This window comes from Falco cherrug, chromosome Z (genome assembly GCF_023634085.1).
Source record: "Falco cherrug isolate bFalChe1 chromosome Z, bFalChe1.pri, whole genome shotgun sequence".
Classification (NCBI taxonomy): domain Eukaryota; kingdom Metazoa; phylum Chordata; class Aves; order Falconiformes; family Falconidae; genus Falco; species Falco cherrug.
In genome coordinates, this window is record NC_073720.1 from 24,803,731 (window position 1) to 24,820,881 (window position 17,151).

A 17,151-nucleotide genomic window follows, 5' to 3' on the forward strand; every position below is an offset into this window, starting at 1 on the left:
TGTATTAGCAGAGTACTGTTTATCCGTGAAGGGTAAATGTATTCTTTGAGATGCCCTAGGAAGGGTGTTCTGCTTTATTCAGGTGTTTCTCCATTGAAGACAAAGGAAAAAGAGGAGTGACAGCTGATGTAGCAAAACATTTTTTTCGGTACAGATCTGTATTTCCTTCTGTGGCTAAAATCTTCAATGCACATTAACAGACAAATCTAAATGAAGTTGTCACTTTGTCCTCTAGTTCATATCCAACACCTGCTGATCGATGGAAGAAGTAGGCTGTGCTGGCTGCATGGTACTGAAGGATTTTAGAATTGGTGGTATTTCCATCCAGCTTCCCAGTTCTACTCCAGTCATGTAAGGTCACCAGCAGGCATCTTTTCCTATTCCTTCTCATAGCTCTGGGGTCATTCATATCGCTATAAATCTTGACTTGCAGACATTTTTCTGCTTCCATAAAAATGGGCTTCTTGTGAGCCCCGGGGCTGATAGTGTTGGTGGGGCAGACCATTCCTTTTTCTAGTGCTGGGATAATCTTTACCTCTCTGCATTTCTTCCGGATTTAGTCTCCCTTGGCTGCCAAGGCTTCTGTGGTATTCCAAGTCCACAGTCTGCCTGATTGACGACATCTCATAAAAATAAAAGACAAGTAATAGTAGACAGACTTATTAAGCCACTTGTAATGACGTGTCAAATTCACTGAAGCTTAAATCTCTTTCATATTTTTCCATGAATAGTGTTGTCTTTTAAAAATCTTCCTAATGAAACCAGTACTGGAGAAGGTGGTTGAGCCCTGAACAGCTCTTTCTCCTGCCATTTTCAGTGATGCTTTCAGCTTCTAGAAGAATTTAACTGTAGCCAAACTGAATGATCTCAGGTCAGTAGGGTCTAAGGAGAGGTATTTTCTTTCCCAATAGTTGCAGCTGAATTTACTATCTATTGCAGTCCTTCATTTATCTGAGACATAGAGGGACATCAGCTTCTTTGTCTTTGCTCTCACCTTCTTGTCTTTCATTCTTGTGCAGTAAAAACCTTTCACTAATAGCGGCTGGGTAGTTCTGAACACTGCTTGCCTGTCCTTTTGGTAAATGATGTTAGGCTGTCTGAAATTACAAATGCCAGGGCAAGGTTTCAGTTCTCAAATCTGAGTGAATTTTTCTCTGGTATGTATTTGTAATACCATACTCCTTATCTTCTCTCTTGGTCTGGCTTTGAACCCCAAGCACAGATACCTGTGGAAACTTTCTCCATAAGGTTTGGGATTTCTTTAATCTTCATACTGTTCTGCTGAAAGTTTCTGCAGGAACTTGCCACTTCTTATGGCTATAAAGAAACATATAATGGTCCATGAAATTCCCTCTCACTGAAAGTTAGGAGTTTTGTGTCAGTAAGAGTTGTTTCGCTCTGACGGGTTGTGAGGCTCGTGTGGCCTTTCTTCCCCAGCAGATGAAAGCAGGTGCTGAGGGGGCAGCAGCAGCTGAGACTCTGCATCTGGACCAGCTGCCACTGCAGGGCCATGAGATGCATCGGGCCATGCTGTCACCCATGCAGAGGCACCTCATGGTGCTTTCCAGTTCGACAGGATCTGAACTCATGTTTCCATATGCATGGCTTTCGGTGTGTTCTCCGTGCAGCCTCCTGAAGTGCTGATGTCTCTCTCTGGTCTGGTCGTCACTATTGGTCAGCACACAGGGGTACGCAGGGCTGCCTCAGTTCATGCCACTGCCTTAAAAAAGGCTGCACAGGAATGCCAGACTGCACAATTGTGTCTTCACTTGAATTTGACATTGTATACTGACAAGTGATTAAATTCAGCCATTATGAATCCTTACTGAAATTCAGTTTCTGTTTCAAGGAAGATGGGTGGTAATAGGGGAAGGTTTTTTGAATTCCATTTCCCATACATAGTATACTATATAACTGCTAAAATAACAGCATTTCAATTAACAAAGCAAGCTCCCACATTTCCCAGAATTTTCAATAGCAAGCATGGGTGTTGAACTTTGTGGAAAAACCTTGGTTGTCCACAACTTGTCATGCATTATCCCACTTGGTGGTGCCACTGGCAAAAGTATTTTAGGTGCTCAATCAGCCATCATTTCTTTATAGTTTGCTGGCCGGTCTTGTTGGAGACATTATCACAAGTTGCTTGACAATGACCCTTATCTTTAATTTCTTCTTCTGTTCTGGTGTTTATTACAGTTAATTTCAGCGCTGGTCAAACCATTCACATTTGGACATACTGTATGACTTTCAGACGTGTAAAACTATGAATGCATAGTTCACTGTGTTAGTGGATGCAGTTGCATGCCTAAAGAGTATATCTGCATGCACGTAAGACAGTTATGATCATCTTAAGACCTGAGCTCTCAAATATTAAGACTTTTATGTAGTACTGTTTTGTCATCAAATGCAATATGAATGCCTTTCTGAAAACAGAACATACATGGAGTAATCTTGACTCAAAGCTACATTCAAAAAACGTTAGTATCTAGTTCTTGTAAAATAATCAGATATTTAAACTTTCCATGGTGTGTATTGCTTCATTTTAAGTTGTATTCATTTTTTTTTAATACTCATTTCATTCTTCTTCAGGCAGTAATGAAAGATTTGGCTCAGAAGTGTCTGAAGCCAAATTCCAGCTTTAAATTTCCACTTGTCGTTGCCAGGTACTAACTCTAAAGTATCTCTTTTTACTGAGAACCCTTCCAAAAGGTGCAGCTGTGTGCTGGTTTCATCTTGCACTTCGAGGCTGTGTTGGCAACCCTTGAACATAAGGTATGCTCTCATCTCCCACACGTTGCCATTGCCTTAGAGCTGTTTAGGCCTGTCTGTATCAGGGATAGGGAAGAGTTTGCAGATTAAAGCGAATGCCGGCTTGTGGTTCATCTCATTGGTTCTCACTGTGGCAAGGTAAAAATAGAGCTAGTGGAAAATCCAGCCTTTATCATGTGTCATCAGAAGCTTCCTTACTATCTAGAGATCCACTACCAGACTTGTGACTAGAAAGAAGACGTGAAAACTATATGGCAGCTTTTCAGAACTCTTCAGAACCTTAATATTTTGGAGAAGGTGGAACTTAAAAAATAAAAAATAAAGAGGAATTTGGGGGGAAAATGATTCCTTTAAGTGAAAAGCTGGTACTGGATTGTAGCAAAGGGATCTACAAAGTTGCTCAGATTCCTAAGAGTGTATTTGGTTCTCCAAACTTTCGTGCTGTGCTAGAGCATGCTTCAAAGCAGAAGATGCTTCTGAAATCAGGTACTAAATGCAGGTTGCATGTGAGCTTTTGTTCATTTCTCTTTTACTAAAACTAACCTGTCTGGGAAGTTTTCCTTTCCTTCCCTCTGTAGATCTTAATATGCATGCTGAATTTTCTTCTGGATCACCTAATTTAGAATCAGGACTTCTTTAAAGTTAACTTGTATTCTGGCTCAGGAAGTCAAATTCTTTCTTTCCAACTTTAGTTGTAGTTCTCTTCAGTTTAGACTCTGCCATTTTCTCTCAGCATTTTGAAACTGAAGAGCACAGTTCCCAAATCGGCTGTCTTCTGTATAAGTATCATAAACTAGCTTCAGTTCTGTAAGTACCATTGTCTTTTCTTTTTCCTGACAGATGTGTGTTTCATGAGGCCTTTTGCCTCTAAATTAACATAATTTTCTATTTTGTGCAAAAGTTGGAAAGTTTAAAGTATGACGCTATTCATCAATTATATTGGAGGTGGTGCAATGAGCAGGAAATCCTAGAACAGGTGGGAGGCTAAGTGATTTTAATTTGTTGATACCATCTCCTACATGCTGATGAAGTGAATGTTTTTTTTAATGTTGCTGAGCACTGTAACTGTGTGTGTCTTAGATGTATTCTTCTTCATGGCTGTGAAGGTAACTGCAGGTTTTGTACCTGCCATTGTGTGTATATATGTTTGTGTCTTTTAACTGTAGAGCTTATACACACCAGTGTGTGCATAGTATTAAAAGAGGTGAGTATCTTGAGTTTTCAGTCAAATACAGAACTGTTTTATGTATCGTCTTCATATCTAAAAGTTCAGCAGTGTCTTTAGTAGATAGAAATTTCAGGTCTTGGAGAAAAGGAATGGGATATAAGGAGAAAGAGACATCAGAAATTATCTGATTTCCTAAAATTCTAATATTTTTCCAATTGCGTATTTTAGGGTAGCAGAGGAGTGTTGAACATCTTTCCTTTTAACCAGCGTTACATTTGCTTTACATACATATGTCCAGTAGACATGTTATAGATTTTGCATAAATATGAAGGTAAATGCGTAGCTTCCAAAAGCCTTTCATTTTCACTAAGAATATTATCGATCCAGGAATACAGTACAACAAAGAGATCCAGTGACAGAATATGATACTAACCTAAACTATAAACTAAGATCCTGCTTAAAGTGTGAATGAGAAGCCTGGAGCATCAGGTAGGTTGCAGGAAGAGGCACTCTAGGTAAAAGTCTACATCCACGCCATTTCTTATGTTCCAGAGAGACAAACTGGTTTCTGCAGTGTCTTTCTTCACCCTGCAAGGGCTTTTGCCCGTGAACTGAAATCTTCACCTGACATTGGGTTCTCCTTTTTCCTTTGCTTGGACACTTATCTCTCATGCAGAAAATCTAAATCTAGTGGGAAGTTTAGTTATTTTTCTAAATACACCTTGTTTGTAGGTATTTGGAGTATATCTCTCGCCATCATTTCAAGGCACAGTTTTGTTAATCCAAGAAAGCATAGTTCTCTCTGCTGCACAGTAGCTTGAATGGACTGTCCTTGAACTGCTGATCTGTCACCTGAAATGTTTCAAATGTCTGTCAGGTTTGACATCCATCCTCTGTCTATTTCTCCTTCACCTCTCCTTTCTTTCCTCAGTTTCAGTTTAAATTGTTCATTGTTACTGCATGCTGTGTCCAGCTAGAATGATGAGATGAGCATCTTTGCTCAGAGATGATACAATTCCATTGCTGTTACACAAGAGGGAGAGAGGTCCTTAATGTAACTGGCCACCTAAGGGAGCAGAAAGTTTTCATAAGTAAAACTAAGTAAACTCTGTTCTTAAAATCTGTTCTTCCTGTGCTACTATGTAAGGGATGCATTTTATGCCCTTAGCATTCTGTGAGTCTATGAGTGTGTCATAGTCTTATTTTCATAGCATATCCTTTGATCTGACTCTGATCAGATCTTTCATTTGTTCTTTCATTAGATTTGCCCTCATGGTAAAAGAGATACATAGTTTGGAGTTGAAAGGAACTATTTGATCTGAGTATTACAAACCAAATGCTCTGTATTTCAGCATGCCTCAGATGTTAAGCTAGAAGAGGTGTTCCAGATGGAACCTGAAAGTGATTTAAAGAGACAAAAAGTCCATTCCTTCCCTGAGTAGCTTGTTCTGCATTAATAACTACACTCAGAGATCTGCTGTCACCTATAGCCATGTAACACCAGCTTTCTTTGAATTTAGCTTTTAATCACAGTGTTATACTAAGTTAGCTATCTGATTTACATTTTTCAGCTAACTAATGTGCCCCAAGGAAGGAAGTGGTGTGGTTTTTAACAGAACCTATCCTCTAAAAAGCTATGCAGACAATCCTTAGTTACAGTGCTATCATTTATTGCTTTATCATACGAGTCTAGTTGCCAGGTTTTCCTTTATTTTGCCCAGGATTGATAATGTCACTAGCATATAGTCACCTTACTTGTCCTTTCAAAGTGTGGATCAGGCATTAGAATGCCTTTGATCCCCAGGAATTGCTCTGATTTTCTACAAGTCATTAAAAAGTAACATCAGCAGACCAGAGATCTGCTTAGTTCTTTTGGAACTTCTGAACACTCATTTTCTGAGCTTCTTAAGTTAAACTGTTACGACTGAGAGGTGATTTTCTAATGTCCTCAGTTATGAATGGATTAGAAAGTATCCCATCATTATCGTAGCATCATTTGCTTCTTTTTGCGAAGGACATGTCTCGATGTCCTAGTGTGCTCCACTTCCATTACTAGTTCATAAGTAATTGTTATTTATTGTGTTTCATTTCTCTCCTCAGTGTTCTGCATTTCCAGACTTATGTACCTTCCTTGCTGTGTTGCCACTTCTAAATTGTTGGCATTTTTAGAAGATTATGTAATTGTTGCTTCCAAAATAGGATGAATTCTCAGCCAAAATTGTCTGCTTTCTGTTTCTCAGTTCTGGTGTATTTTACTTTTTGGCTATCTCAAAGTTTTCATTAAAAACTTTATTCATATTTTAATCTTGTGGGTTTTTTTTTTCTTTTTCTTCTTCTACTTAGTAATCTTCATAATTTGTTCAGTTTCAGTCTTCTAAAAATACAGTATGTGCATGTGCATGCATGTATGTATACATATGCATGCAGGTACATAAGTGCATGTGTGTTTAACAGTTTCTCTCTGTTTGATGAGTTTAATCAGGCAGAGATCACCATTACTTAGTCAACTGGCAACTTTTGCTTCAGTCATTAAGCTTTGTTTATCAATCATAATCTATCAAACTGTGCCAGATGTTTCTTGCAGTAGTTTAATAATATCTTTACGTAAACATTCTTGCCTTCCAAGCGTTAAATAGGACCGCTCTAAAACTTTTGAATTATTTTTTGGCAAAAATTGTGTGTTTAGAGATAGATAATCCCTCACATCACAGAGCCAGAACATTCCTCTATACAGTATGTTCTCTCTGTGAAGCAACAGGATTGCGTGAAAAGTGACTTTGTATAAAATTCGTATACAGGTTTGTTTGAATCTGCAAAATGTCCCTTTCTGATTATACTATTATTTATTCTTAATCAGTCATTGTAGAAAAGAAAATTCTTATTCAAGAAGACTGTACTGTTAATGGTATTATGCTTGAAAATTGAAAGCAAACAGAAGTTACTGAACTTTTGCATGAGTGTGAAATACTTGTTTCTACCGCTATTTCAGCCCTCTGTAAGTCTGTTTTACTCAGGGGATCAGCAGCTCCCCGATGGTGATGTGTTTAGCTCCCTCATCTGGCACACACTGGATGTAAATGTTTCAGACCAATAGATTTTTTCTTTTCTTCTTTACATTGTGTTTCTGCCCATCCGTGGACTGCAAACTTTTATTGTGTTTTCTTTTCCTAGGCAATATGGAGGATGATTCTAGGACAGACTGAGGTCCCTAAAAGAAAACACTATAAAACTGCAGTTATCATTTTTATTCAGTTTTCTGATTACGTGTGGAGTGCTCTCATTTAGGCCTGACAAATGGGATGATTGTTCTGTACTTAAAAAGTAACTGGTTGCATTATGTGTCATAGTTTTCATAAACAGAAATTGCATTTATCTGTAGCTTGGTTTATTTTTCCTCTTTTTCTTTACAGCTTTTTCGCTTCCAGATCTTACAGAGCAGTTCGCACCTCCTGATGTTGCTCCACCAATTCTTATAAAGATAATGGAGGCCATTGAAAAGAAAGGTAGGCTGAAGAATGATCTATGAAGGTTTTCTGTTACTTGCATGAGCCAAGACTGCAGAATCAGATCCAGACCTGGCATCTCCTCTTTTTAGAGCTGCTAATGCATCACATTACTTAACAGATATGAAACAATCTCATTTAAGGTTTGTTGCATTCATTTCTGCTTAGTAGAGGCAACTTGGACTGTAGGAGCAAAACCAAAGCTTACCTCAAATGACATTTAATAAGTAACACAAGTATTATTAAAGGTAAGGTAGAAGGGTTTGGTGTTGCTTTATTTTTTCTAACCAATAGAAGGTTGGTTATGGAAACGTCATTATAATACTGAATTGGATACACAGGCAAACGTAATGTTTTGCCCCAAAGTGTGGAAGGAAAAGAAAAAAATATAATTAAATATGGAAAAGTTAAAAAAACCTGGTTTTATGCTTCAGGAGCCACTTCTTTACTGCTGCTGTATGCTGAGCCAGCCAGTGTTATTTTTATGATTTTTTGCTCTCCTGCTTTCCCATGTTGAAATCTCTTCATCTTTTTGAGGCTTTCCCCTTTCCTCTGCTATGTCTTGCCTCTTCTGCCCAATGTCTTTCCTCCTGGCTCTTCCTCTGATGTCACTTTCCTAGTCCTGGTGAAGTATGGAGCAGCTCAGCAGGTCCTGCTCATTCAGTGGCCTTACAGCCAGGGAGTGAGAGGAAAAGTGGTGTTCTGATCGTACTCAGGTTGTTGTCCTTGGGGACAGAGGTGCTCACATACAGCTCTGACACTAAGAGAGCTCAAGCCTTTCCTGAATGAGTAGGAGCTTGCTTATATCAATGAGAATGGCCAGTATTTAGCAATAGTTTGCATAAGCAACTACTGCTTCCAGGAAACACCACTGATACTCCTAAATTGTCAGTGCTCTGCATCCCTGGGCATGGTCTCTTTCCCTGTGTCTTTTCTCTTTTCACTGAGATAGGGAAGTTGTAAACAGTATCTTTCACTTGAAAACACTCTGTTGGTGTCTTTTATTCAGGAGGATCATCAGACATGTGACATACACAGACATTTTCTCTCACACTAATGATGTGACACTCATCTTACGTATACTGTGAGGTTGCGGGCTTTGTGGATGGTCAAAGGTGGTCTAAGGGCTACCTGTCCTGTAGAAGGGACTCTGTCCCTGTTGACTGCATAGGGTGCCAAAGGTTAGGCACAGTTTTAACTTAGAAGTCTCAGTTAAATCCTTAAAGCTAATTAGGATGTGTCAGAACTTTTGTCATGTACCTGTCCCATTACTGTGGGGTGACCTGACTCAGACCACTCACTTATTACTCACCTGAAAGACCTGGTCTTTCTAACTGCCATATAGGGTGTAAAGGAAGATCTGGCTGCCATGTTGCTGTTGCAAACTGTTTTCTTCACTGGGGTATGTGAATCTGTTTCCTGGTCCTGGCCTTCTGAAGCCAGCCCATGGAGAGCTGAACAAAATACGTGGGATTGCTGGCATCTCTGATCTTCCTTGGCCAGCTCTTTCTGCAGACACAGCAGCTGGCATGTACAGAGAGATTTCTTACAGCCTTAAAAAACAATCACATTCCATGGTTTGGTGGGTGGATAGTGGTGGGAGAATGTTGCAAATTTATACTGTAAGTACTTACTTGAAGAAAACAGCAAGTATGTTGTGTCATGGCAGCAGTCACTGGAAAATTGATGTATCCCTTCGATTTTGTTTTGAAGGTCTGGAGTGCTCGACGTTGTATGGAACACAAGGCTCAAGCAGCTCATCAGAATTAAGACAAATCCTTGAAAGTGGCAAGTACAGTTCTCTTAGACAAACTTTGTAGTCAGACTGCTTCTCTTTTCTGTGCTTCCCTATTCAGCTTGTATATATGTGCTGGTTCTGAATAATACAGTATTAAAAAGACAAACATAAGTAAAAAAGTTTTCTAACTTTACATTTAATATGAAAGGTATTTTTTACTTTTAGAGGTTGCCTTTTTTTCATGGCTGCACTGCATGGGTTTTTCCAGGAATAATTATTTTGATAATTTCTTGGTCACTTGCTTATTCAAGGACTGTCAGTCTAGTTGTACAGAATAAAACAAGGTGTTCTATAATAAAATAATTTATATATATATATATAAAATAATAAAATAATTTTAAAAAGCAAGATAGAGATACACTACAAATGGCCATTTGTTTGCATACATCTGTGTGCGTTTTTTCAGTCCTGTAGGTGGGGAGGCAATAGCTGCACATTACCTACTTGCTACAGAGATGATGCTGAAAGGGAAAGAGAGAATTGAATTAATGTTGCTGCAGTAGGCAGGGTTCTCAGGTTTCAGATAGTAAAATGCAGCTACACCACTAATACCACATACCTGTTCAAGTTTCCTGAAATAAATTTCCTGCTCTTTTTGGTACTCTTGATTTCTATTTCAGGCCAGAATATACTGGCAAGTCAACACCCAGTTGCAGTATGAGAGATCAGGAGCTATTGTAGAAGGAGTGCTTGCCCAGGCCTTTGTAAGCTGCAGTGCAAAGTGGGTGTGAGCTTGCACTTGCATGAGGGAGCACAAAAATGTGCTAGAAAATGGCTAGAAAATGAAACTGGTTACACGCCATGTTGCCAAAGGGGCAAAGGAAGCAAACTCAAAACTGTGAATTAGCTCTCTTCATTTTTAGTAATTGCAAATACTAACAGAATGAATAGGAGATGATGCAATGAGTTGTCTGTTCCTTCAAATCAAAAGAGCATCCTGTCCTCTTGTGATTGTGGTGGGAGTGAAGTAGTATATGAGTGCAAGCAGGGAGAGGAAAAATGCATGTGGTGCTAGCAGCCTAAGCTGTATTTTTACTATTGTAATTATATTTTTCAGTCCAGATAAATATAGATTTTCTGTGGCACCAATATGAATGTATCCCTTTTTAAATCTCTGCACTGAGGTGTACTTTTATGAAAGGTTCATCTGCCTCCTGAGATCAAGAACTTGTAGTCTACATGTATTCTTACTTAAAATGTAACTAGGTTTGAGAAAACAAGACTTTACCCTTTAGTAAAAATGTATCTTTCTGAGTTCTCTTTAAGATAGGATCACAATCTTCCAGTACAGAGCTGGTACAGTGGGTGTCCAGATACATGGATACAGACAGATCTCACCTCCTCTGCCTACTCTCTGAGTTAGCACTCTGCTTTGGTCTCAAAATCATGAACTGTATTAGTGTGCTGAACTGCATTAGTGTGCTGTTCTGCTTATGTGTTATTCCATATGAACTGGGTAACTGCCTGTTAGCTTCAGCTCAGTGCTATCTAGCTCTAAAATCAAAGCTGACTTCCATCTGGCCAGCTTGGCTGATGAAAGAGTTCAGGTCTGTTTATGACATTACACCCAAACAGTTGCAGAGTACCACAAGTTTATTCTTGCTCATGTATCCATTATAATAATTTGGAATATACTTCAGAGTATGGGTCAACACTGAAAGAACGAGGATTTAACTTGGGTTATGAAATAGAAAACATCCTGTGAGCAACAAAACTAATGAAAACTATTTCTCATGAATTTGGGATTGGATTCTCTGACACATAATTGCTCATGTAGAATTCATAACCACACTGCAAGTTTTTGTCATCTGAGCCATTCATAATGTCTCTTTTCCCATGCAAATTTTTTTAGTGCCTGGTAGGAATTAAGCTCATACTGTAAACTTTCTTTTGGGGAAAACAGAAAGGAGGTGGAGGAGCACTGAGTTTCTCACTACCCCCTCTTGGCTGCCTTTTTTCATACCACTTACCTGATTCCTTTAATCTTCCTGTTGAATTCGATTTAAACTGGCTGGATGGGTTCAGGAGTTATTTTACAGTGGCCTTGACTAGCCTAGGAAGTTGGTCAGCAGTAATACCTCTAAATCCTTGTACCAAATGTGGATCTTACTATAAACATCCAGGACGTTACTGTGCCAGAGTTTTCGTGTTTTAAGATGAACCCTAATCCTGCTTCCACTAGGTAAGCATTTCTCTGTTTTCCTAGTTTTGCTGCTGATATTCCTTGCTCCAACACTATCAAGTAGTTCTTCGTGTGATGCTCCCAAAACTTAGCCCAAGCCATATCTATCCTGGAAGGATATCAGATTTTGCAAGATAAATCCTAACAGCTGCATAAAACAGCAAGCACCCAGTTTTGCACATGCATATTTGTTTTGACTTACATAAATATTTACAGACTTGGAGCCCCAAGTTGTTAATCAAACTTGCAGTCATAATAGAAGTAACTGCCAGTAAAGAAGCTGCATTTGCCCAAACCCCTGTTTAATACTTACTTTTACACAAAATATTTACAGGTAAAACAGAGACCTGTTAAAAATACTCTGGCGTTCCATAACATTGGCAACATGCAGCAAGTCTCTACTGTTATTCTGAGTTCAGCCCTGTCTTGTATGTGACAGAAGGCCACACACAGCAGTGGAAGCCATTTGGTTCATCAGATGCCAAAGGCCTGAGCATGGTGTTGAGCACTGTAAAAGATTTTTCTTGGTGTCTTACCTTCTTTCTTGCATGTTGTTCCATGTAAACCAAATAAAAGTTAGGAGGTTTGGCTTGGCATAAAGACCTAATACCATGAACTTGTGTATTTTTTCCAGTTTCTAATGTCTAAAAAGTATGTTGCTCTTTCCCTTTAGATCCCTCTTCATTGGACTTAGAGACATTTGATGTGCACACTTTATCAGATGCTCTCAAAAGGTATCTCCTGGACCTGCCAAATCCCATCATTCCAGCAGCTATTTACAGTGATATGATTTCTGTAACTCAAGGTAGGATTATCACATTGTTTCAAATGTCAGACAAAAAAATCTTTTATTAGAATTCTGAATATTTGATGTTCCAGCTGTCACCCACCAAATAGTAAAGATTGTGCAAAACCTGGCAGCATCTCAGAAAACATATATGCCTTCACCATGTTTGATGAAAACTGTTTCAATTAAGATCTAGACATGCATTATTTAGCTACCTATTTAGGTAAACATAATGGGAGATATGGAGGATAGCACAGTTCTCTTCATTTTAGTAAGTAGAATGACTGTAGAAAAACCGGGGTGAAAAATCAAGGACCTATCTGTATGTAGAAGGCTAATTTTTAACTTTTTATCAGTGCTGACAAAGTAAATGTATTGGAGGTCATGCTGTTCTGCAGTACCTTGGGAGCTGCAGGGTATGAAGTGCGAAATACATGCATGTAAGATTCGGCATCTACAGTGGTCATTTCAAACAAGTACAGCTTATAGGCTTTCAGTACATGGGCCAAGTATTCTGTTATGTATCTTAGGACAGGATATTGTTACTGGTAACCTTGAAAGTTAGAACAGCACCTGTGAGACTTATCTAGTGCATCTCAGAATTACCCAATCATGTGTGATGCTAAACACAAGACAGACTTCTACCAGTACACTCTGAACACATTGTGGTTTTTACCAAAATGCATATCTGTTTCCATTTGACTTTTAAATACTTGTTCTTTACTCTTCCTTGAGCATTTCACTTTTTTCAAAAGAAGGAGGAAGTCTTAGGGCACTAATGAAGGACAGAATTATTTTTTTTTCTGTAAAATTGATACTTCTAAAGGAGTCATATATAGTTTTATTTTATTTGTTGAATGTTCCTGTGCTGGTATCAAGAGCCTTGTATCTGTTTGCTTGCAGAAGTGCAGAGCTCAGAGGAATATGCTCAGTTGCTGAAGAAACTCATCAGATCTCCAAATATACCTCCCCAGTATTGGCTCACACTCCAGTATTTGCTCAAACATTTCCTCAGAGTTTGTCAAGCCTCCAGCAAAAATGCAAGGTCTCTGGCTGAAATTTTCAGCCCTCTGCTTTTCAAGTTCCAGATAGCAAGGTATTTGGGTCCTCTTTATTATTTTTGATACTGTAAATATAGCTTAGTTATATACAAAAGTAAATTTAGTGAATTAATTTCCTGATCTTAGTTGTAATGTGGAGGGCATTGTTGTAATTTTTTCCAATGATTTTTTTAATAATTCTAATGTAAACTTTTGCAATTTTCCTAGTTCTTACTGCCTAATCCATCTTTTGCAGCTCTGATAATACTGAACACCACATAAAAATCCTAGAGGTTTTAATCACAAGTGAATGGAACGAGAGACAGCCTGTACCAGGTAAAAACTATTTTTAATTTTAGAAGTTATAGAACTTTGTTTTCTTAAATACTAAAATTCAACTTAAGGACAGTAAATGCTTTTTTTTTTTTTAATCAAACTTATGCAATGTTTCATAATTACAGAACTAAGTAGAAATGCAGTCTTTGTTTTTTAAGGAATTGTCTTTTTCATTAAAATCAGTTTAGTACCTATAGTTTGTACAGCCTTAGGAGTTTTATTTCTTCTTCAGTAAAGAGTGTAAAGGAACTTCGGAATTTTTAAGACCTGTAAACCAGTAGTATGCTTCTCATACCCGGGGCGGGTGGGGGTGCGGGGTAGGGCAGTAAATTCTGGAGATTTTATTTAACTTTCACTTTACTCTCAGGCAAATTTTCTTAGAACTACTACACCCAATAGAGATTATCAGAAGAAAGTAAGATTTCCCCCTTTATTTACATATATGTATTCTTTAATCCAGAGACTCAAAAGATTTACTTATCAGTATCGATAAACAACATGGAAAATATTAAAACCCCATTCAGGAAAGCTAGATTACACTTCTATTGATTCTGTGAGTTAGCATCTAATTTACTCAACAAACAGTAAACCCCACCTCTACTTTATGCAAAAATCCCTGGTTTAAAATTAAATATTCGGTAGGAGCAAGGCAGAGTTGCTAACTATGTGCAAAGGAAATAATTAACAAAGGGGGACTTTAGATGTTAGCTTAAAGTAATTCCTTGTACAGCTTATTAACACAGAATATCCAAAGGATGAGGTGATGGTGAGCAGAACATTGGGCAGGCTGTAGCTTTACTGCCTCTCTATTCAAAGTACAAGGTAAAGTTCATAGTGGTAGGATTTGTAGGGTTGCTTAAGATTTCAACATCTAGAACACAGCAGCAGAAAAATGCATTATTTCTTGTATTTCAGGTAGGTGTTTTGTAAAATCCCCTACATCAACTAGTGAAAATTAATTTAAAATGGCTAAGATTTTTGTTCCTGATGCTTTGACTGGGAGGCTTCTCCAGCCTTGCCATCTCTATTAGTTAGGAACCTTTCCCTAACATCTAGTGTACGTCTTTTTTCAGCTAGTTCCTGTTTGGTTTTGTTCAATTTTGTCAAGATACTTAACCAGGCATTTCGAGAACCACTATGTATTTTCCTCCTAATGCTTCATAAGAAATAGAAGAGTTCAAACTTTTAAAGACTGTTTGTCCTATTTTACTAAGAATTAGCAAGTAACTGCTAACTGTTAAAAATTATTTTCTTTGCCATCTGTTACAAGCCTTAAAAAGCAAAATATATTTTTGAATCCTCTAATATTCTAAAGAGTTTGCTCATAGCTTTTCTTTAAATGCTATGTTTGCAAGTGCTTTAGAGTATGTAAATGTATATGGGTAGAGGCACTGACTGGGAGGTTACAAATTTAGGGTCAACAGTAAGAGTTACTTAAGCTGCACTTAAGAGATCACTTAGCATATCGTCCTGAATTGCTTCATGTGAGGAAAGTATACAAGTGAAAGGTGTTAATGTTAGAACTTTAATGAGGACAAGGAGTCTAGACATCTTTAAAGTATCATTGGGGTGCTTGAAGAAATGGGACTGTATCCATCAGATTTATAGGGTTTAACACTACATTAATAATTATAATCTAACATCCACTTGCCTTTAATATTGCTTCTGCATTAATTAATAATTTGTAATGCAGTAGCTTATGTTGAGGGTCCTCCTGGGATCTTTCATAGGATCTGTTAGGAAAATAGAGCCCCTTCCCTGGGAATTCCAAAGTCCATCCTGGGCAATGGAATTTTTTTTGGTAGAACATTTGCACAGGTATTAATATGCTGAAAAAAACCCTCAGATACAAATCTTCAAGCTTTGTAGTCTGTGGTTAGCTAGCCTCTGCTTTCAGGCCTGTAATGAGCCTGAATAATTTCCAAAAGTTGAACATTAATAGAATGTTACGTACATTTACAGGACAAGGCCACAAGTCTGGTTTCCATACCAAAATCATTTAGTGGCCTGATCATCTGAAGTGCTCTGTTCTTATAGTTCTTATAAAATGTATTTTTCTAAATTATCATCTTAGAGATTATTGTATGTAGGGGCTTGAGTTTCCATAAAAATTGTTTAGAGACATTGTAATAAAAGGAAGCTTCCTAGAAAATACAATTTTTTTGTCGTGTAATTGTTTTGAGAATACAGTCTGTAATAGAATTTTAAAAGTGCAGAAGTTAAGAGGTTTTAAACAGGAAGAATCTTACTTGTTGAAAATAGTGTGATGACAACTAAGCAGTAAGAAGGAAGCAATGCTACCAGATTTCTTCACTTTTCCGCAGGCTGGAGTGATACTTTCTTCCTTTCTTTTTTCTTTCTGTTATTTTCAAACCTGGATGAAAATACTGTCTCTAAATCAAGCTGTGCATGAAGTTTTAGTGGCATCTTACACAGTGCATATATACGTTAAATGTGGTGTTGGAGATAACTGATCTGAATAGGGAGGAGGTCTTTGCACAGCTGTGGGGTTTTTCTTATCCCTTCACCCACTAATTATCTTTCTTGCCTTACAGCAATAGAAAGTATGCGATTGGACCTTCTATCTTACTATATATTAAAATTAGTATCTTAAATTGGGCATCTTTAGTTGGGCATCCTATAGCTAGAGTGATGCTTTGGACACCGTAAAGCAGAAACAGGAGTTACTCCTGAGCCATTACTTGATCTTTTTTACCACAGAACAGCTCTGGACTGATTTATTTTTTCCTCTGTCACAGTGTTCAGCAGCAAACTATGCATTTTAGTTTGTGAATTAGAATAGTGCTTAGCCCTCCACAAAAGTCAAAGTACTAAAGTTACAATATTTGTTGTGCCTATGCATGTATTAGGGGGAGACAAAGTAATGTTGCGGGAGAAGTAAAACTGGAGAAATGGTTGGTGTTTTGAATGGTTGGTAACTAGATAAATTTTCTGATTCCTGTCTCATTCTTCAAGTTTATCATGAGTAGGAGAGCCAAAAGATAGTGTTAGCCCGCAAGCTAGGTGACTTAGCATCCCGCTTGAACACCCTAACTTGGTGAACTGCTTTAATTTGAAGAGTAATACTGATCTCACAGTCAGAAACAAAGTGCATGTCTCTATGCTATTCAAAACTAGTATTAGAAGAAAATATCTTAATTGTAGATTATAGCTAACAGTGCTGCTTATGTCTGATAGAATCTCACTCATCATACAGAGGTGTGAAGGCATGTGTGCTTTCAGACATAGAAGAAAAATAGGCTATGTTTTTAGATATAGAAGATTGGATTTTTATTTTTTTCCCCCGGTTAATTTTCAGGGATTGTAAAGGCTTCTGGCTTTATGTCTGGTGGAGGCCTGTGCTGGATGCAGGTCCCAGAGCTATCAGTGGGGCCCAGTGTGTGCTCAGGACAGCACAGTCATTTTGGAGGTAGTAGGTGGGGAGGCAGGTTGTACAGAGGAGGCTGGGGCAATGGGAGACTGGGAGGTGATTTTCAGGGGGAACTCAGGGAAATCGGCGGCCTCTCAGGTTTGAAGGGTATCAAGCAGCACGGAGTGGCTTTGAATG

General features: G+C 38.2%; 1 protein-coding gene across 1 annotated transcript in view; it reads left to right on the forward strand.

The window, feature by feature from the left end:
* The window catches only part of PIK3R1 (phosphoinositide-3-kinase regulatory subunit 1), a 61,171-nt gene that overhangs the window by 26,119 nt on the left and 17,901 nt on the right, over positions 1 to 17,151 (forward strand). Inside the window, exons 3-7 of the mRNA XM_055698614.1 lie at positions 7,348 to 7,440; positions 9,154 to 9,228; positions 12,094 to 12,225; positions 13,111 to 13,303; positions 13,504 to 13,583. Of these exons, the coding sequence (XP_055554589.1) occupies positions 7,348 to 7,440; positions 9,154 to 9,228; positions 12,094 to 12,225; positions 13,111 to 13,303; positions 13,504 to 13,583 (573 nt within the window). The remainder of the gene's footprint in view (positions 1 to 7,347; positions 7,441 to 9,153; positions 9,229 to 12,093; positions 12,226 to 13,110; positions 13,304 to 13,503; positions 13,584 to 17,151) is intronic.